Genomic DNA, 21,634 nt, shown 5'->3' with positions numbered 1-21,634 from the left:
CCTACTTGTGATCTGTCTGTCAAATAAATAAATAAAATCTTTTAAAAAAGATCTTGTGAACCCAAAGGGACACAAGAGGCCATGGGTATTAAGAGTGTCGATGAGGATTCTCATCTCATTATTGTAGTTTGTGTTAGGCTAATAAGGGATCAAGACTGTGCATGTGTGTATATTTTAGGAGATACCACTACTTTTTAGGAGCTCCTGACAATGAATTCACCATTTAACTGACTCCATACAAGGCAGAACTTTACAGTGGCCCCTTTACCTTCTTACCTAACCCCCCTACTTCCATGATTATGTTACATTACCTTGTAAAAAGAAGATTGTCTAGATGGACCTAATTTAATCACATGAGCCTTCTAAAAGCTGAGGGATTTCTCCTGAGCAGCTGCTAAAAGGAAAGTTAAGAGAGGTTTGGTGCATGAGAAGGATTTGATGTACTATTAGCAATCTCTAGATGCTCAGACCCAGGAAAGAAACAGGGACCCCCATCCTACAACCACAAGGAGCTGAGTTCTGCAAGTGTGTCCCCAGGACCCCCCTCCCACCCCCAGACCTCACTACAGGCCCATCTCTTGTTCTTGTCCAGGCATGTTGCCCAGTGATCTGACCGCAGCCCTCTGCTCTTGCCTTAACATAGGCCAAGGGCCCTTTTTTGGCCTGTGGTTGTCCAGTTGCTCCAGCGCCATTTACTGAAAGGCTGTTTTTCCTCCACTGAGTTGTTTTTGCACTTTTGTCAAAAATCAGTTGGGCATATTATGTGGATCTATTTCTGGGGTCTCTGTTCTGTCCCATTTATGTGTCTATCCTTTCTATGTCACTCAGTCTTGATTTTTGTAGCTACGTAGTAGGTCTTAATATTGGATACAGTGAGTCCTCCTGCTTGATTGTTTTTTCTCAAGACTGTTTTAGCTATCCATGACTAAAATACCCCGCCCTCCCTTCTTGTTTTTTTTCTTTCTCCCCCTGCCTCCCGCTGTCCCTCTTGATTTCACTGTCAGTAATGTCATAGAGCTAACTGCTCCCAAACCAGTGGCTCACACCAGTGAGACGGGAGCATCCTTCTCCTCTGCAGGTTGGCTCTGTTGGTCTCAGCTAGTCTCTCTCTCACTTGTCTGGGGACTGGCTGGCTGTCACTCTGGGATGGCTTCTTCACCTGGGAACTGGGCTGCAGGCATTGCCAGTATGTCACTGTCCAGAAAGTCGTCTGCCATGTTCCTTTGGTGGAGGTAGATAAACAAGGGGGAAGCAGATGTACACAACCACTTTGTCAAGCCTCGGCTTAAACCAAACCCACTAATATCGTACTGGCTGGGTCAATCCACATGCTATGGCTGAATGGGGAATCACTGGGTGCGGAAGTGTGCCAGAAGGTCACCTTGCAGAAGACTTGGGTACAGGGAGGGGTGGAAAATTGGGGCAATTAGTGTTGTCAATCTATTACATCCCCAAGCTCCTCCCTCTGCTCCTTCTTTCTTTGAGCTGCCCTGGACCTGCACCCTATCAGACCCTCCCCCCAGGCCAACTTTGCCATTAAAGATTTGGTTCCAGGAGTTTTAAGTGTCAAGTCTTGGTGTGGTGAATACCCAGCATACACACTGAGGACCTTTAAAATTTCCAGGACCTCAAATAAATGCCAATGGCGAATGTTTGCTTATGTTTAATGAGAAGATAAATCAAAACATAATCATCTGAGTCCAAATACTGGCTCGTTTATTCCTCCTGTCTGGCTAAGTTCCTTTCAGTGTTCATGGTGAATAAAGCAAATAGGCAGAACCAGTGTCCAGAGCACCTTTATCTCGGCATTGGGCCGTGGATTAGCAATACCATCATCTGTGCAAAAGCAAAGGTAGCAGACATTTTTGTGACTATTAGTTATCCCCTCCTCCCCATTCTACTGATCAGTAGGTGAGTTGAAAAATACCAGTAGACTCTAAACCACGAATTAGACCACCTAATCCTATACTGTTCTTTCCCTAAAAAGATCAGGAATGGATAACTTTGCCTACAGGAAAAAGGGTCACTCTTTAAGTATTTGCAAGCTCCTGTTGGAAGCCTCACGTTGAGAGCAGGCTTGGACCTAACAGATAATTTAGTTGCGTCTCTTCTTCCCAAGGTTGCACAGCTGGGAGTTAGTTTGAGAAGTGACCAAAGCCTGCCTCACCCAGAACTGGTTAGCTTTGATTCTACCCCACCAGGATAAAGAGCCAGATGACACGATATTTCCAAAATATATTTTTGTTTCTATAACTCAGAAAGATACAGGTGTGTACATATAGGTACGCATGAATGTGGGCTCACTTGTTTGGTCAGCCAGCCAGCCAGCCAGCCATCATTTATTGAACCTCTTCTCTGGGTGAGGAGCTGTTCTGGCTGCACTGGGGTGAATAGCATCCCTCCAAAATTCTGTCCCCCTGGAACCTCAGAATATGACCATATTTGGAAGTTGGATCTTTGCAGATATAATGAGTTAAGATGAGGTCATACTGCATGAGGCCTTAATTTTATGACTACGGTCCTTGTTGGAAGAGGAGAAGAAAGATGGAGACAGGCAGAGTGGGGAGAGGGCCACGGGACAGCAGAGCCTGAGACTGGACTGAGACAGCCAGAAGCCAAGAAGGATTGTCCACAGGTTCTGAAAGCTGCAGGAGGCGAGGAAGAATCCTGCTCTAGAGCATTTGGAGGGAGCACAGCCCTGTCAGCACCTTGATTTCAGACTTCTGGTCTCCAGACCTGTGAGAGAGTAAATTTCTGTTGTTTAAAGCCCCCCACCCCGTTGGTGGCTCTTTATTAGGGTGGCCACAGCAAACTGACCCATAGGACTGGAGGCAGCTGATGGTGTGAGGTAGCCTTGCTTTCGAGGAATGGTTAGCCTAGTTCTTACTCTCCTTTCTCAGACACGTTTGACGCTTTCCATATCACGGATTCCACATTTCCACCAGCATCCAAATTAGCTTCTGTCCTGAGATTATTGCCATATAATATTTTCCTGTATGAATCAGGCATGTGATTTCCTAAATGTTTATAGATACAGTGTTTATGCTGATAACAGTGCAGAGTTAAAGAAAAAAAAAGGCTTTTGGGCTTTATGAAACACATTTATCAATGAGAAAACAAAACAGTTTTTAATAAGGCTAAAAGAAATGGTTGCAGCTCACTTTAGCGATCACTGTTTTCTACTCTGTGCTAGGGGTATAAGCAGGAGCGCACGATAAGTCTGTAGGAACAATTGGTCCAGCTGTGGCCATGGCAGCAAGATTGGACGCTGTCCAGGGGCTTCATCCGTGTCTTCACCTGAATATGGGTCCCGGGCGTAACCATGGCTGAGACCTGCACTTGAGGGCAGAGGAACCAGGGATGAGGGAGGGTGGCTGTGTGCAAAGGGGAGATGGTCCCTTTGGAGTAATCCTTTTCCTACCTCTGCTGAGGCCTGATGCATCCCTGCCCTGAGGACAGGTCCAGTGATCTAATGCATGAATCCCCCTACTCATTTTTCTCCACTTACACTCATGTCCTGCTGTTCCGGGAGCTCATCCTGCTGATTCATGCCCCCTTGGGTTCCTGTTTTCTTGGAGCCTTTCCTGAAATCCCTACTTCTCCCCACTGGAGAACTCTTGTAATTCTTCCAACCCACACTCGGGGTCTTATGCATTTGAAAACTTTTTTTTTTTTTTAAAGATTTTTTTTTATTTATTTGACAGAGATCACAAGTAGGCAGAGAGGCAGGCAGAGAGAGAGGAAGGGAAGCAGGCACCCTGCTGAGCAGAGAGCCCGATGTGGGGCTCGATGTGGGGCTCGATCCCAGGACCCTGAGATCATGACCTGAGCCGAAGGCAGAGGCTTAACCCACTGAGCCACCCAGGTGCCCCAGCGTTTGAAAACTTTTCCGGGCTTTCCCAGCAGCATGGAGCGCACCCGCCTGGGACTTGGTGCCTAGCCCTTCTACTGCTCCAGCGCCTGGATCCGAGTCTGCAGGACCTGACTGGGTCCCTGATGGGCTGTGAGCTTTTGGTGAGCAGAGCCTGCCACCTCCGACCTCCCTGTTCCCGTTAGGACCGGTGTATCGTAGACACAGGAGATGTGAGAACAGACCCGAGTCTAGTGTTGAGAATGTCCCTGACCCTGTTTTCCACATATGGACAGGCTGGACCAACACCTCTGCACACTTGCTTGCTTGCTTCTCCCTTCTCTGGGTTGCTGGCTGATCACCCCACTCCATCTGGTTTTTTGTTTTATTTGTTTGTTTTAGTAGACTTAAAAAAAAAAAAGAAAGTTCAAGGTCCACAGCAAAATTGAAGGGGCGGCACAGACATTACTCGTGTGCTTCCTGCTCCCACTCATGCAGGTGTTCCTGTTATCCACACCCCCACAGAGTGGTGCCTTTTTGACAGCTGATGAGCCCACGTGGACACATTGGCTCCCAGAGAGCACAATTTACAGTAGGGTTCCCTCTTGGTGTGGAGCATCTAGTGGTCTTGGATGAACGTATGACAGGTATCTACCATCAGAGCCTCCTACAGGGTATTCTTACTGCCTTAGAAATCCTCTGTACCCACTGCATCTCTCAGATGAACTTGCTTTTAGCAGGACTGATGCAACTGCTGGGATCCCGCATCCAGGTTGTGACAGTTTTGACCCCCTGAGTTCACATATAAATTTGGATCTTTCCAAGCAGCTTAAACAAACATCTCCAGACCAGTTTTCTTCCCCCTACTCTAAGCCCTCTAGCACTGTTTCATCGTGTTTAGAAAACCTCCCAAAGCCCTTACCCCAGCCCCGGGTGACCAGCTCCCCCACTTTCTTTTCTCCCCAAGCTGCACTCAGGCCAGCCTGGCATGTCTGCTGTGCCTCCGGACTATCACGCACATTCCTGACAAGGGCCTTTGCACTTGCTTTTCCCTCTGCCTCCAATAACCATCCCCTGGATATCTTCGTGGAGTGTTCTCTTACCTTCTTCTCAGATGTGCTCAATCGCCTTCTTCTTAGAAAGCCCTGCCCTGGCTATCCTGTCTAAAATAGCAGCTTCTCTCCCAACATAGTCACTGTCTAGTCCTCTACCTGGGTGGGGGGAGTTGGCAGAATAATGGTCCCCAGAGATGTCCACATCTCCATCCTGGAACCTGTGTATATAGTACATTACAGGGCGAAAGGGGCTTTGAAGGTGTGATTAAAGTAAGGACCCTGAGGAGGGGAGATGATCCCGGATTATCTATGTTGGCCTGTTGAAATCACAAGCATCCTTATGAGGAAAGAAGGGTGTGGGGGGTCAGAGAAGGAGACGTGGCCCTGGAAGCACAGGTTGGAGTGATGTGGGGCCGTCGGCCAAGGAATGCAGCTTCTAGAAGCTAGAGAAGCCAAGGAACCAGTGATTCCCTAGAGCCCCAGAAGGACCTCCGCCTTGCTGAGCCCTTGGGGGTCACAGCTCAGTGATAGCTGTGTCAGACTTCTGACCTCCAGAACTGAGATAATGAATTTGTATTTCAGCCACTTCGTCTGTGAAGATTTGTTATAGCAACACGAGGAAATGAATACACATGGATTTGTTTTTCTTCATAGAATATACCACTGAGTTAGGGATTGGTGGGTCCTTTGCCTTGGGTCCCAGAAGGTCAGCTCCATGGATGGAAGGTCATTTTATTTTCTGTTCACTGCTGGTCCCCAGTACCTGGGACACAGCTAGGCATGCAGCAGACATGCATTCAACAAGTATGCGTCCCCTCCGTAGGGCTTAATTTTTTCACCCAATAAATACTTTGGGATGCCTGCGGCAGCCGGCTCACCCCTCCTTTGTGTGTGGAGGTCAGTAATTCCTGTAAAGAAGGTGACTGCAGTTCCTAGTCCCAGAAGAGTCCCCTTTCTGTTTTCCCACCTCGTTATCCAGTTCACTCACGAGTGTTCTCAGGTGTCTCGTGAGCGTGTACTGTGTTACGGGCCAGGTACCTGGGATTTGAGGAGGCACAGGGCTCAGCGGCATCCTCAAGGAGTCACCCGGATACCCCCCTTACCTCTGTGCTGATGACAGACAAAACCAAAACCAAATGATCTCGGCCATTATGCGCTAATTACAGAATAGTCTCATTCTAAGAAAAATCCAACCAGATGAGCGTTACCCCTTTTTAAGGAGGCACAAACTGAGATTCTAAGTTGCTAAGTGGCCAGGCTGAAGCAGGGATTTGAATCAATACTCTTAGGGTCACTGAGGGGTTTGGACTGATACTCTTCTGAGTGGCTTCTGTCTGCTGAGTCAGCCTTTTGCTTGGTTGTTGCCCATGGCCCTGATCCTGACTTGGGGAGGTAGGCATCACTACCCCCATTTTACTGATGGGAAAATCAAGGCTTGGGAAAGTTAATTTATTTGTTCAGGTCCACACTGACCAAAATGGTGAAGCTGGGCTTAAAGCTAGCCAGGGGGGGCGCCAAACCTTCCCTTCCACCTCTGCCCCTTCCCATCTCCCCCATCTGTTCGGTCTCTTCCTACTGCCATCCCATGGCCAAAACCTCAGGTGCTTACAGGATTAGGCAAGGAATAGAGATGCAGGGAGCTGGGCTAGCACGGACTACAGTGAATCATAAGACTACTGTCCTGCTGTCATGGGGCATCATAGGGCCAGTTTGGGAAGATCTTGAAATTTTTGAAATGATGTTGGGAATCAGCATTTTTGGGTGAAGTTTCCCACACAGGCAACGGCCGGCCCGTGTGCAATCTGTGTGTGTGGCACGGGTGTTATGAGGAAGGAGCTCCCCGGTTTAGCTTTTCAGAGAGGCGAGAAAGGGGGCATTGGCTTGCTTTCTTTGCCTGGTGCCCACAATGCTTAAATGCATATATTCTTATGGGATTTTGATTGGGGGTTACCTTCCATTAGAGATTGTTTGAAGGAGTAATTAGTTCTCTTGAAAATTCACGCTTGCCTCTGAGTACACTGCTTCCTGAGGATAGCACGTTGAAATAATGCTATGAATTTCCTTAGAAATAATTAGTCTGGGGCGCCTGGGTGGCTCAGTGGGTTAAAGCCTCTGCCTTCGGCTCAGGTCATGACCTTAGGGTCCTGGGATCGAGCCCTGCATCGGGCTCTCTGCTCAGTGGGGAGCCTGCTTCCTCCTCTCTCTCTGCCTGCCTCTCTGCCTACTTGTGATCTCTGTCTGTCAAATAAATAAATAAAATCTTAAAAAAAAAAAAAAAGAAATAATTAGTCTGATGGAAATGAGAAGAGCCCACAGGTTTGAACGGCAGAACAACCAGATTTCCCCAGTGTGATAATCACCATCAATAAGTAATGGGCACTAATACAGCTTTAGCTGTGTCACCCTGTGATGTTTGGTCATGATTTAATGAGACTAGTGTTGTGTCATGGAGGTAAAAAATGGGGACAAGCCTCTCATGCAGAATACTCAGGATGATAATACCTACTCTTTGTAGCCTTTACTTTGGGGCCAGCCCTGTTCTAAATATTTTACCTGTATGGATTTACTGCATGTACACAACCACCGTAGGTAAACATTTGAGTACACCCATTTTATAAGTGAAGAGGCAGGCACAGAGAGGTTAAGTGATTTCCCCAAGGTCACCCAGCCGGTCAGTGATGGAGTCAGTCTTCATATCCGGGTAGCCTGGCCCCTATGTTTATACCCCAGACACCTTTCTTCTTCTTCCTTTTAGTAAAATTTTGATGAGGCTGGAAATCCAACCATAAAATAGTTGGCATTTACTAAAGCTCTGTGTGGCTGGCTTTGTGTGTCAGATAGGAATGCCTCTGGCTTCTAGTAATAGTAAGCTTGAGCCCCAGTGGTTTGAACAAATAAGATTTTTTTTTTTTTTTGATAATATGATAAGTCCAGAGGTAGGTGGTTCCTGGCATGGCTTCATAGGCTTGACAACAGGGAGTGGTTTCTCTGCACCTGTTTTGCCTCATAGTCACAAGATGGCTGCTATAGCTCCAGACATTATATCCATTGTAGGAAGAGGCAGGAGGGTCGAGGAGCCACTCTAACTATAAATATCCCTTTTCATCAGAAAGAAAAAAAAAATGCTTTCCCAGAAATACCCCCATAATCCTCTGCTCTCATTGACTAGGTCTAGGCACAGGATCACTGCCAGCAGCACAAATGTCTGGGAAGGTAGGATGCGCAGTTTGCCCCTGGACAGTCAGTATCACCAGGAACTTATTAGGGATGCAAATTCTCTGGTCCCGGGGCACCTGGGTGGCTCAGTCGTTAAGCATCTGCCTTCGGCTCGGGTCATGATCCCAGGGTCCTGGGATCGAGCCCCACATTGGGCTCCCAGCTTGGCGGGAAGCCTGGTTCTCTCTCTCCCACCCCCCTGCTTGTGTTCCCTCTCTCGCTGTGTCTCTCTGTCAAATAAATAAATAAAATCTTTAAAAAAAAAAAAAAAATTCTCTTGTTCCTCTGCAGAAACTCAGGAGTGCGGCCATGATCTGCCTTAAGAAGCCTCCAGGGATGAATACCACTGGATTAGACCAGTTGTGACTCATTACCTGGGGCTGGTCACATGGGTCCCTAAACAGACCTGAGCTTTCTTAAAGAAGCAGGGAGAGTTGAGCCCAGCGGGGCAAGCAACCAGTTATTTAATGGACCGTGTGTCATTTCCTTGTCCCTGTGACAGTCCTCCAGGCTGATGCCACTGCTGTCTTGTGTGGGTGAAGTCACTGGCAAGTGTGCCCCCTTGTTCCTACCTTCACAGCACAATTGTCACAGTGTCACCCTTGGCAGCTTCCTCTGTGTCTTGGGGTCTGAACGGCAAGAGTGTACCTTGCCGTCCCCGAGTGTACCTTACGCTCCTCCTGGAGGAGTGAGTGTGACTTCTCCCAGTGGGCCAGGTTAATGATTTTAGAAACCTGCGGGTGACCAACTGTCCTGGTTTGCCCAGGACTGCATCACTGTCAGTGATAAGACAAGGAAGGTCCCAGGCAAACCACGATAAGGTGGTCACCCTAACTGGTTAACCCTTCACTGGTTAACCTCTCATGTCCGCCAGCCATGGCCTCTTGCTCTGGGCCAACAACCCTATGTGACAGTGCAACTTTAGACCTGTCTTTGGCTTGGTATGCTCACTGAAGCCATTTCAAATACTTACCAGCCAACTGTAAACCCTTCACTTATTCAAAGTGTGCTCATGTAGGCACTATTTATGTAAGTATCAGTATACCAGGCCTCAGGGAGATGCCAGATAAATGGAAAACACAGGCCATATGCTCAAAGTCATTTAAATCCAATCTAGTCCAATAAGCAAATAAACATTAAATAAGTACCTATTTGTCTCATATATTGTGTAAGAAGCCCGCAAGGAGCACACATTTTTGTAGGGGATAAGGATGAGTGAGACTACTTACAGCATTATAATACTAACTATTAAAATAATAATAGGTTTTGGGGTGCCTGGGTGGCTCAGTCGTTAAGGATCTGCTTTCAGCTTGGGTCATGGTCCCAGGGTCCTGGGATGGAGCCCTGCATTGGGCTCCCTGCTTGGCGGGAGGCCTGCTTCTCTCTCTCCTACTCCCCCTGCTTATATTCTCTCTCTGTGTCAAATAAATAAATAAATAAATAAAATCTTTTAAAAAACAATAATGGGTTTTGGCATTTGCCAGTTGGCTGGGTAATTAATACCCCTCTCCAGTTAAGAGACAAGACAGGGGGCGGGGGTGGGCAGTGGAGAACCATGCCTTACCTGGGTTTGAGGTGCATGGCCCAGGAGGGCACCAGCAAGGACTCCCTGATGCTGAAGCCCAGAATTAGCCAGAATCCCCCGCTATTCATGGCAGCTCTGAGGGGCACAGTACCCTGCACATGGCGGCTGGCCCTAAGAAGCTTCTGGGAAGAAGAGTCAGAGGAAAATCTTGCTTCCTGAAGAAAGTTTGCAGAGAGATAACAGAACAAGCAGAAATACGCTTTGTGATTCCTTGTCCAGCTCATACCACCTTTGATGGGGCAAGAGGCCATGGGTATCCAGGGAAATAGGCCTCTTAGAAGAAACCAGATGGGAGGGAGGATTGCTCCTCGTCCCCCTACACAACCGCGAGGGCTTTTTGGGAGGTCGCCGTGTGTCAGGCACTACTCTACCCTTCTGTGGAAGGTAGTCACGGATGCTCCCACTTTACAGGTGGGGGAAGTGAGGCACACAGGGGCCCAGTGACTCATCCCAGGCTGTGGCAGGGCTGGCTTGTGGACCTAAGCAGTCTGACTCAGGCTGGGTTCTTCTGATCGGTGGCCAGGTGTCTTCATGCCAGAGATGGCATGAAGGAGAATGGGATGCATTGGGAGTGGGGAAACACTTCCTGAAAGAGCACGGGAGCCACGTGGAGCTGGGGTGTTGGAGAATGGCTTTCCAGGCCCGTGAAACCACGGCTCAGAGGGATGGCATCCTGATGCTCCAGGGAGACTTTGGGGAGGCAGAGACGTTTGCTGCTGAGTGGGGGACAGCTGGCAAGCCCTCGGGGGCCTTGGGGCTCATGAGACGATCTGCACAATTTCTTAGCTCACTGCTGGGCACATGGCAAATGCAGTCTAGACACCTTGTTTTTCTCTTCTGTGACTTAAGGTGAGTGGGCAAGAAGTGAAAGCCCAGAATTTCTTTTCCTGGAAAGTTCTACACCAAGGAAAGCAAAGTAGGTCAAGGAACCCAGGTTTTGCTAAGTTAACCATGAACATTTTCTCTCTATTCTAAGCACGTCAGGCATTTGATGGCACCTTGGATTCTGACTTCGGTCTGTAGGGATGCAATTCAATATAATTGTCCTCCTGCACGTACATTTAGTACAGAGGCAACTAATTGTGTTCGTTCACTTCCCCACATCCTCGCCCCCCATAATGTAGTGAACTAATCAATTCACTTCATCTTTTGTAAATGACATGCCTCTCCTAGTTATTGGGAACTGGCTGTAATTCAATCTAATTAAAAAATATTTACCGAACACTCATTATGGACCAGCAATTGTGCTTGGCACTGCGAATGTGGGGAACTGCTTTCAGTCGGCCCTTTAGCTGGCAAATTGCTGTTGAATCATCACGATGTGCTGACACCGTGCTAGGTGCTGGGGACGCAGGGGGACAAGCAGACATGTGTCCTTTGACTTCAGGGAACTTAGCGTCTAGTGGGGAAAAATGGATTTAAATCAAATCCGTGTACAATAATACAGAACAGTGTGTTTTGGAGAAGGGTCCCACAGCCCTGGGAGAGTGTAGTGGGAGGCAGACTCATCTGGAGGCTGAGAGCAGTTTTTTCTGGATGCAGAAGGGTGAAGAGGGAGCAGAGTCAGTGACTGTACAGCCAGGAGAAGAGCATTAAAGGGATGGAGAATGACTGTTCTAGGCACAGGAAAGAAGCTTGTGCATCTGGAGCTCAGTGGGTGTGGGGAGCTTGGTGGGGGGTGTAGTAGAAGTGGCAGCGGTCTGATTGTGTAAGAATTTGCTCATTTCCCAATGAGGGAGGAATGAAGGGGTGGGAGCAGAGGATGAGCAAAGTGGGTTGCCTACAATAAGCACATATTCTGGGATGGGAAGGTCAAGAGAGGATGGAGGACTGGACCAGAGAGTGGCTACCGGTGGACAGATGGGAGAGAGAGCCAAGAGGTACAGTGCACCTAACCTGATAAAGGGCTAGCTAAGGGGTTGAGTTAGAGAGGGGTGTCTTGGACCCTGAGGCAGGTGAGCTGAGTGTGTAAGATCTGAGCATTTAAGATAAGAGGTAGGGAAAAGTCATCCTGGCAAAGGGAACAACAGCGAGCGCAAGAATTTGGTAATTCAGGTATCCAGATTTTTCTCTGTGATCCCTTCCCCTGGGCCCAAAAGATGTCTCTCATCCTATATATCCACTGGGGAGATGTTGGAGGCGGAGCATAAAATGTGCTGAGATGTATCCATTCAGTAGTGGAGTGCTGCCATGTCAGATGGAATGAAATTGAAGCCAGAAGCCATTTGGAATACATGGGTAGGTATGTAGGGAGAACTTCCAAGAACCAGTGCAAGGTTTGGCAAATCTGATTTGTTTCTTTCCCTCATTTTCTTTTGCAGTCAACTTTGACCATTTTCAGATTCTGCGGGCCATTGGCAAAGGGAGTTTTGGAAAGGTAAGGATGATGGATTTTTTAAAATTTCATTAACAAAATATAAAAGTCCGAACCCCTAGGGTCATGTACATGTGCGTGTCTGTGTCTGTTTCTGTGTTGGTTGCCGGGCACTGGGAATTTCCTGTTTGACAGAAAGATTTCAATTCGCCAAATTTGAAATGTGAAAGAAAGTCTGAATAGTTTCCTCTGGATCCGCTATAATTTCATTTTGCAAATTAGGTTACCACGGCAGCCCTGGGTTAGGTGGATTACAGTGGTAATTATTTCAAGATTGCTTATGTCATTTCTTCCTTGAGGATCTAAATGAGGAAAGTGGAAAACAAAAGCCACAGATTTAGGAGACGGCCAACATCAACTCTTTCCTGCAGTGTAGGCATTTTATAAAGAATTTTTATTGTGGAAAGAATCCTTGACATGAGATCTACCCTCATAACAAATTTTTAAGTGTGCCATATATTATTGTTGACTATGAGTACAATGTTGAACAGCAGAACTCTAGAGTTTATCCAATATCTTACACAGCTGGAAGTTTATGCCCGTTGGTTAGTAACTCCCCATTTCCCCAGCTCCTCAGTCCCCCACAACCACCATTCCTTTCTTTGATTCTAAGACTTTGATACTTATGACTTTGAAGATACTTTGTATCTGTAGAAGCAGGCAATATTTGTCTTTCCACTACTGACTTATTTCACTTAGCATGGCTTCCTCAAGATTCATCCATGTTGTATTATAGAATTTATAGTGTAAAATTTCTTTCTCTTTTAAATGCTGAATCATATTTCATTGTACCTATATACCATATTTTTAAAATTCAGTCGTCTGTTGTTGATGGCCATTTACATTGTTACCACATCTTGGCTATTGTGACTACTGCTACAATGAATATAGGAGTGCAATTATCTCTTTTCAAATCTGATTTCAATTATATTGGATAAACATCTAGAAGTGATGTTGGTGAGTCATATGGCAGTTCTCATTTTAATTTTTTGAGGAACCGCCATGCTGTTTTCCATTGTGGCTATGCCATGTTACATTCCCACCATAGAAGCATTATATATTATCCATTACATTCCCATAGAAACAGAGAGTGTGCAAGGGCTCTAATTTCTCTACATCCTTGCCAATATTTGTTGTCTTTTGTTTTGTCATTATTGTTTTGTTTTGGTTTTTGATAGTAGCCATCCTGACAGGTGTGAGGTGATGTCTTATTGTATGTTTTTTTCCTTAAGATTTATTTATGTATTTGAGAAAGGGCATGATGGGAGGGGCAAAGGGAAAGAGAGAGAGAGTCCCAGGCAGACGATGCACCAAGCATGAAGCCAGATACGGGGCTCAATCCCATGACCCCGAGATCAGGACCCAAGCCAAAACCAAGAGTCAGAAGCTTAACCGACTGTGCCACCAGGTCCCCCTTACTGTGATTTTGATTTGCATTTCCCTGATGATTAGTCCTATTCAGCATGTTTTAACATACATTTGAGCCATTTGTACATCTTGTTTGGAGAAACATCTATTCAAGTCCATAGCCCACCTTAAAATCAGAGTCTTACTTTTTAAATTTTTTTTAAACTATTGAATTAAAGGGGCTCATTACATATTTGGAGATGAACCCCTTATCAAATATCTGGCCTCTGAATGTTTTCTCCCATGCTGTAGGTTGTCTTTATATTCTGTTGACTATTTTCTTTGCTGTGCAAGAAGCTTTTTAGTTTGGTGTACTTGTTTATTTTTGTTACTGTGTTTTTTATATCATACCTATGCAATCATTGCTAAGACCAATGTCATGAAGCTTTTTTTTTTTTTTTTTAATGTTTTCTTCTAGGAGGTTTGTAGTTTTAAGCCTTAACATTTAAACCTTTAACTCATTTTAAGTTGACTTTTCTGTGTGGTGTGAGATAAGGGTTCAAGTTCATTTGTCTGTGTTGGGATATCCAGTTTTCCAGCACCATTTGTGGAGGGACTGCATTTACCCACTCTATATTCTTGGTACCCGGGTCAAAGATCAGTGGACCATATATGCATGGATTTTTTTTCTGGGATCTTTATTATGTTCCATTGGTCTCAATGTCTGTCTTTATGCCAGCACCATGTTGTTCTGATGACTGTAACTTTGTAACATAATTTGAAATCAGCTATGTGGGGTCTCACCAACTTTGCTCTTGCCCAAGACTGATTCAGCTGTTTGTGATCTTTGTAGTTCCATATGATTTATAATTTTTTCCATTTCTGTAAAAAATTGCCATTGGGATTTTGATGGGGATTGCATTGACTCTGTAAATTGCTTTGGGTGGTATGGACATTTTGATAATAGTAAGTCTTCCAATCCATGAAATGGATGTCTTTCCTTTTGCTTGTGTCTTAATTTCTTTTGTCAAGCTTCTGTTATTTTCTATGTATCAGTCTTTTACTTTCTATTAGGAATACTATTCTATAGGAATACTATTCCTAAGTATTTATTCTTTTTGATGCTATTATAAATAGGACTGTTTCTCTAATGTCATTTTCAGATAATTCATTATTAGTGTATGGAGACACAGCTGATTTTTGTATATTGATTTTGTATCCTGCAACTTTACTGAATTCATTCATTCTATTTTTTTTTTCCCTGTGGCATCTTTAGGATTTTTTATACATTAGATTATATCAGCTGCAAACAGGGACAATTTTACTTCTTTTCCAATTTGGATGCCTTTTATTTTGTTTTCAACTAAATACTCTGGCTTGGACTTCCAGTACTATGTTGAATAGAAGTGGGGATAGCAGGCATCCTTGCCTCATTCCTGATCTTAAAGGAAACTCAGTTTTTCACTATAATGTTAATTGTAGGCTTTTCATATATGACCTCTCTTGTATTGAGGTAATTCCCTTCTATTCTTACTTCATTGAGGAGTTTTATCATGAAAGTGTTCTTACTTTTGTCAAGTGCTTTTACTGCCTCTGTTCAAATGATCATGTGATTTTATCTTTTATTTTGTTACTGTGGGATATCACATAAATTGATTTCCATATGTTGAACCATCCTTATGCCCCAGGGATAAGTTGCATTTGCTCATGGTGTGTGATCCCCTAAAGTGCTATTGATTCGATTTGCTAGTAGTTTGCTGAGGAGTTTTGCATCCATATTCACCAGATAGATTGGCCTGTAGTTTGTTTTCTTGTGTCTTTCTTTGCCTGGCTTTGTTAACATGGTCCTTCGAGCCTGTAACATGAGTGGACGTGTTCCCTCCTCTTCAGTTTTTGGGAAGAGTTTGAGAAAATGGTATTAATTCTTCCTGAAATGTCTGGTAAAACATTTTGGTAAAATTCCATAGTGAATCCAACTGTCTTGGTCTTTTTTTGTTGTTGTTGGGAGGTTGGTTTGTGGAGAGTACTTATTTGTAATCCTCAACTGTTTCCAGTGACAGGCTCTTTGAAACAATGAAAAGAAGGCAAGGACTTTTAGAGAACAAGAAGGAGCCCCCTAGCTGAGCCTGTCTGTTCCCACTTACTCAGAAGTCTCCTTCGGCAATATTTGCTTTGGTTACATACTGAATGTCAGATATCCTTATATCCTCAAGTAAATATTATTTCTATTACAGAAGTGGAAGAACCTAGACAGAAATACTTAGACTTGGTGACTGCAAAGGATGGAGTGGCCCACCCATGGTCACACAGGCAGGAAGTATCCCAGCTAGGATTTGAACCAAAGACTGATGACCAGGCACCTGCAGTTTTAACAATCCCACACTCTTAATTAGACCATTCACAATTCATAGAGTTAAACTGAGATAGTGATCTAAGAAGTTGCATAGAATCAGCCATCCCTCCTTTGTTCCCACCATTCCTTTCATTTTCTCCTCCCCTTCTCCCTCCCTCCCTCCTTCTCCCTCCCTGCCATCCTCCCTCCCTCCCTCCCTCCCTCCCTTCCTTCCTTCCTTCCTTCTTTCCTTCCTTTATCTTTTCTTTAGTTCTTTTGTTAGTTCAGTCCATGAATACTGAGTGCCTACCCAGTGTTAAGCACTAGACTTTGATCCAGTAGTAGACCTGAGTGTTTTCCTTTACATTTAGAAGAGAGATGACAAACAGGTAAATATGTGTATTTATGGTAGTTACAAAGTAATAAGTACATTAAACTATAGGAATGTGGGGGGGTATGGTGTTCTGGGAGGTAGTGGCAGAAAGAGGTTGCTGATTTATAGAGCTGAGCTGTCATAGCTGAGCTACTAACCACATGTGGATATTTAAATTCAAGTTAATTAACGTTAAAGAAGATGATAAACATTTAGTTCCTCAGGCACACTAGCCACATTTTAAGTGCTTAGTAGCCACATGAGGCCGGTGGCTACTAGACCAGAGAGCTCAGATTATAGGTCATTTCCATCATCCTAGACATTTCTGCTGGCCAGTGCTCCCAAAGAGGGTGACAGGGTGCCCTTGGTGGTAAGATGCTGTGTGAGCAGAATCCTAACAGAAGTGAAGGAGGAAGGCAGATTCCAGGTAGGGAAGAGCAAGTGCCAAGACTCTGGAAGGGAGGGTGGTCGGTAGTTTTGAGGAGCTTCAAGGTGGGGAGAATGGCAGGAGAGGTCAGTGATGTCCACAAGGACCAGATCACATAGGACCTAGTCTACCATGTTAAAGATTGAGAAGGGAAGGCCCTGGGAAGTTCTGACCTCAGGAATAACATAATCTGTTTGTGAAGTCTGTAGAAGGTCACTTTGGCTGCCATGCCGTGAGTAGCCTGTGCGGGGCCAAGGGCACGTTGAAGTGATTGATGATTTGTATTATCAAGTGAATTGGGTTACTTGTTAATTTAACAGACATGTGCTGCATTAGATATTGTGTTCCTGACAGGACTGGTGGCTTCCTGAGGGCAGAAATCTTATTGAAAAAGCAGGTAGGAGAAATCGAAAATTGTGGTATGGTGTGTGATGGTTAATCTTATGGGTTTTATGGCTAAGCAGCGGTACTCAGATATCTGGTCAGACACCAGACTAGATGTCCCTGTGAAGGTAGTTTTTAAATGAGATTAGCATTTAAATCTGTAGATTTTGAGTAAAGCAGATGACCCCCACCATAATGTGGGTGGGCCTCATCCAATCAGTCAAAGCTAAGAGAAACACTGAGAGTCCCCTAAGGAAGAAGGAATCCTGCCTCCAGGTGGCAACCCCAACTCCCCTGGGTTTCCAGCCTGCTGGCCTGCCCTGCGAATTCAGACTTGCCAGCCACAGTTGTGGAACCAATTCCTTAAAATAAATGTCTTTTCCTGTCTCCCTATTATTCACTGGTTCTGTCTCCCTGGAGATTCCCAATTACCACATGGTACAATAAAGACAAGAGCAATGCACAAGCTTCAGCCATGGTGGAGAGAAGGAGGGTTTGGGAAGCACTTACTAGCAAGAGGCCAGAGCACAAATAAAGCCCTAGGAAACTGTTTCAGGTGCATTTACACTGCTTTGGGCACTTTGAACCCAATATGACTCAGTGAAAGATTATTCAGAAATAGTACTTTTTTTATTGTTATATTAATCACTGTAAAATACATCATTAGTTTTTGATGCAGTGTTCCAAGATTCACTGTTTATGTACAACACCTAGTGCTCCATGTAATACATGCCCTCTTTAATACCTACCACCAGGCTCACCCCTCCCCTCATCCCCTTCCCCTCTAAAACCCTCAGACAACAAAAAGAAATAAAAGGTATTCAAATCAGCAAAGAAGTCAAACGTTCTCTCTTCGCAGATGACATGAACCTTTATGTGGAAAACCCAAAAGACTCCACCCCCAAATTACTAGAACTCATACAGCAATTCAGTAATGTGGCAGGATACAAACTGAGTGCGCAGAAATGAGTTGCTTTCCTATACACTAACAGTGTAACTGTAGAAAGAGAAATCAGGGAATTGATTCCATTTACAATAGCACCAAAACCATAAGTTACCTTGGAATAAACCTAACCAAAGAGGTAAAGGACCTATACTTGAGGAACTACAGAACACTCATGAAAGAAATTGAAGACATAAAAAGATGGAAAAACATTCCAGGCTCATGGATCAGAAGAATAAACATTGTTAAAATGTCTGTGCTGCCCAGAGCAATCTATACTTTCAATGCCATCCCAATCAAAATACCAGCGGCATTTTTCAAAGTGCTGAAACAAACAATCCTAAAATTTGGAACCAGAAAAGACCCCAAATTGCTAAGGAAATGTTGAAAAAGAAAAACAAAGCTGGGGGCATCACATTGTCTGATTTCAAGCTTTACTATAAAGCTATGAACACCAAGACAGCATGGTACTGGCACAAAAACGGACACATAGACCAATGAAACAGGGTAGAGAGCCCAGATATGGATCTGCAACTCTATAGTTAAATAGTCTTCGACAAAGCAGGAAAAAATATACAGCGTAAAAAAGACAGTCTCTTCAATAAATGGTGCTGGGAAAATTGGACAGCTATGTATAGAAGAATGAAGCTTGACCATTCTCTTACACCATTCACAAAGATAAACTCAAAATGGATAAAAGACCTCAACATGAGGCAGGAATCTATCAAAATCCTAGAGAAGAATATAGGCAGTAACCTCTTCGACATTGGCCACAGCAACTTCTTTCAAGACATGTCTCCAAAGACAAAGGAAACAAAAGGGAAAATGAATTTTTGGGACTTCATCAAGATCAAAAGCTTCTGCACAGCAAAGGAAACAGTCATTAAAAACAAAGAGGCAACCCACAGAATGGAAGAAGATATTTGCAAATGACACTACAGACAAAGGGCTGATATCCAAGATTATAAAGAACTCCTCAAACTCAACACTCAAAAAACTGATAATCACATCAAAAAATGGGCAGAAGGCATGAACAGACACTTCTCCAAAGAAGACATACAAATGGCTAGCAGGCACATGAAAATATGTTCATCATTATTGGCCATCAGGGAAATTCAAATCAAAACCACATTGAGGTACCATCTTATACCAGTTAAAATGGCAAAGGTTAACAAGGCAGGAAGCAACAAATGTTGGAGAGGATGTGGAGAAAGGGGAACCTTCTTACACTGTTGGTGGGAATGGAAGTTGGTGCAGCCACTGTGGAAAACAGTGTGGAGATTCTTCAAAAAAATGAAAAATAGAGATATCCTATGACCCTGCAATTGCACTACTGGGTATTTACCCTGAAGATACAGATGTAGTGAAACGAAGGGCCATATATACCCCAATGTTCATAGCAGCAATGGCCACAGTCGCCGAACTGTGGAAAGAACCGAGATGCCCTTCAGCAGACGAATGGATAATGAAGATATGGTCCATATACACAATGGAGTATTACTCAGCCATCAGAAAGGATGAATACCCAACTTTCGAATCAACATGGATGGAACTGGAGGAGATTATGCTGAGTGAAATAAGTCAAGAAGAGAGAGTCACTTATCATATGGTTTCACTTACTTGTGGACCATAAGAATAACATGGAGGACATTAGGAGAAGGAAAGGAAAAGTGAAGGGGAAGAAATCAGAGGGAGAAATGAACCATGAGAGACTGGACTCTCAGAAATAGTACTTTAGATGTGACCAGTGCCACTTTGGAAGTCATGTTGTAACCCACACTCCTGCTTTTATTCTGGAGTTCATCCACCTCCAGGGCCCCCTTTCCTTAGCTCACACTTGAGGGCATGCCTGAGGAGGGAGGATGACCAGTTCCCCAGGCCTGGACTATAGGGTAGAGTGTCACTGAGGTCTGTGCTGTGTGATGGGGGAAGACACATGGTTCTTCAGACTGACACATGGGTCACAGCCCAGTTCCCAGATGCATCTCTCGACTCCTTCCCAGCCCGTCCCCATGTCCCAGCACACTGTCCCTCAGCATTCCCTGCCTTCACCTTGGCCAGAGCAGGACCAGCCTCTGGGACCCCTCCTTCCTTTCTTTCCTGAGCTTCTTAAAGGTGAGGCAGGTGTGGCTGGGACTGAGCTGCCAGAATCCCCAGAAGTCTGGGGAACTGAGGAAGGCCCTGGGGTTCCTGCTGCCCTTCCACATGCAGGCCCTACAGTGCTGTGCTCTTCCCTTTCTCTCGGAAGATGCATCTTAACAAATCTTTCCTTCCTTCTGTCCCCAATCTTCCATAGTCTCCACTGGCCTCTTCGCCCATTAAGACCTTTCTCAGAAGGTAGCTTGTTGAATCAGTATGTTGTACACCAGAAACCAGTGCAACATTGTGTGTCAACTGTACTGAAATGAAAAAGAAAAATAAAGAAAAGTTACCTTAAATGAGTAATTGGCCTTCTCCATTGCCAGCCTGGCCCCCACCAGCCAGGGTGCTGGGGTGTCAGTGATGGTTTTCCCTTGAACCAAATTCTCTATCTACTCCACCCTTATTAACCTCCCCCACCCGACTGGGTTGAGCTGAATCTGGGATGGGTGTGCTGGGGCTGACTGCTCCATCCATGGTCTGTGTTGATGTGGAACATCTCATCCTTATGCAATATCCTCCAGCAAACAAGGATTTCCCCTGGGATGGTTACTACCCCTGGGACGTCAGCCAGCAAGGGTTTCTGGGTGCACAGACACTCGGGTGTCAGGCACGCAGGGTGCAAATGACAGCGTTGTAGGGTCCAAGCCTCTGTTTGCTCACATGTAAAATGGGCATGTCGGTGTCTTCTGTGTCAGGCTGCATGAGACCTAAATGAGATGGCACAGCCCAGAATTCAAAGTTCTGCTTGGTAGACAGTGACCCCTCAGTGCTTGTACTTTTCCCTGAGGCAGCAGGGAGTCAGGTAGGGGAGGCTTTTACCAAGTGTGGTTGTTTTTGTTTTTGTTTTTGTTTTGTGTGTGAGAGAAAGAACATAAGTGTGTGTGGGAGGAGCAGAGGGAGAGGGAAAATCTCAGGCAGACTCCCTGCTGAGTGTGGAGCCCAATACAGAGCTCCATCTTGCAATCCTGAGATTATGACCTGAGTTGAAATCAAGAGTTAGACACTTAACCGACTGAACTGTCCAGGTGACCCCCAAATGTGCTTTTTTGGAAGTAGGTGACATGCACTGTTCTTGCATGAAGAGTCCTTTGTTTGGGCATAAGTGTGGCATTGGGGCAGGTCGGTACACTTATGTTCCCAGAACATCTCACAGTGCATGACCTCTTTCCTTGTTGACAAATGGCAGGCCAGGCTTGGCAAGGCTCATGATTTTACATAGCTCTCCTCCTCTTGGTAAGCCATCTAGCTCTGGCTCTAACAGAACCCTTGTCATTGTGGTTTCTCTTAGTTTTCTCATCCCCGAGTCTTGTTATTGGCAGCTTCTGATATAAAACCAACCACTCAGGGGCTGATATAAAACCAACCAGCTTTGGTTGGTTACTTCCTTTCTTTTATTCCCTCTTTTATTTGTTCCTTTATGCTCCTGCTCACCTCACCTGCCCGCCCATCATACAGTGGATCAGTTTGTTCTGGGCCCTGTTCTAGGTTCTGAGGTCACAGAAATGAACCAGATATGGTGCCTCGTTTTGGGGATCTCTTATATACATGGAGGATGCAGAGAAAGAAACAGATAACTGAAGTCCAGTCTGAAGAAAACAGATGGTGA

The 21,634-nt window shown here is 45.1% G+C and overlaps 1 protein-coding gene across 1 annotated transcript in view; it reads left to right on the top strand.

Moving 5' to 3' along the window:
• Window positions 1–21,634, top strand: part of STK32B (serine/threonine kinase 32B) — a 414,569-nt gene that overhangs the window by 98,409 nt on the left and 294,526 nt on the right. Inside the window, exon 2 of the mRNA XM_080796953.1 lies at window positions 12,028–12,083. Coding sequence (XP_080653079.1) covers window positions 12,028–12,083 — 56 coding nt within the window. The remainder of the gene's footprint in view (window positions 1–12,027; window positions 12,084–21,634) is intronic.

Source organism: Martes martes (genome assembly GCF_963455335.1).
Source record: "Martes martes genome assembly, chromosome: 2".
NCBI classification, from domain to species: domain Eukaryota; kingdom Metazoa; phylum Chordata; class Mammalia; order Carnivora; family Mustelidae; genus Martes; species Martes martes.
Note: the sequence above shows the minus strand (reverse complement) of the source record. Positions and strands in the feature narration are given on the sequence as shown.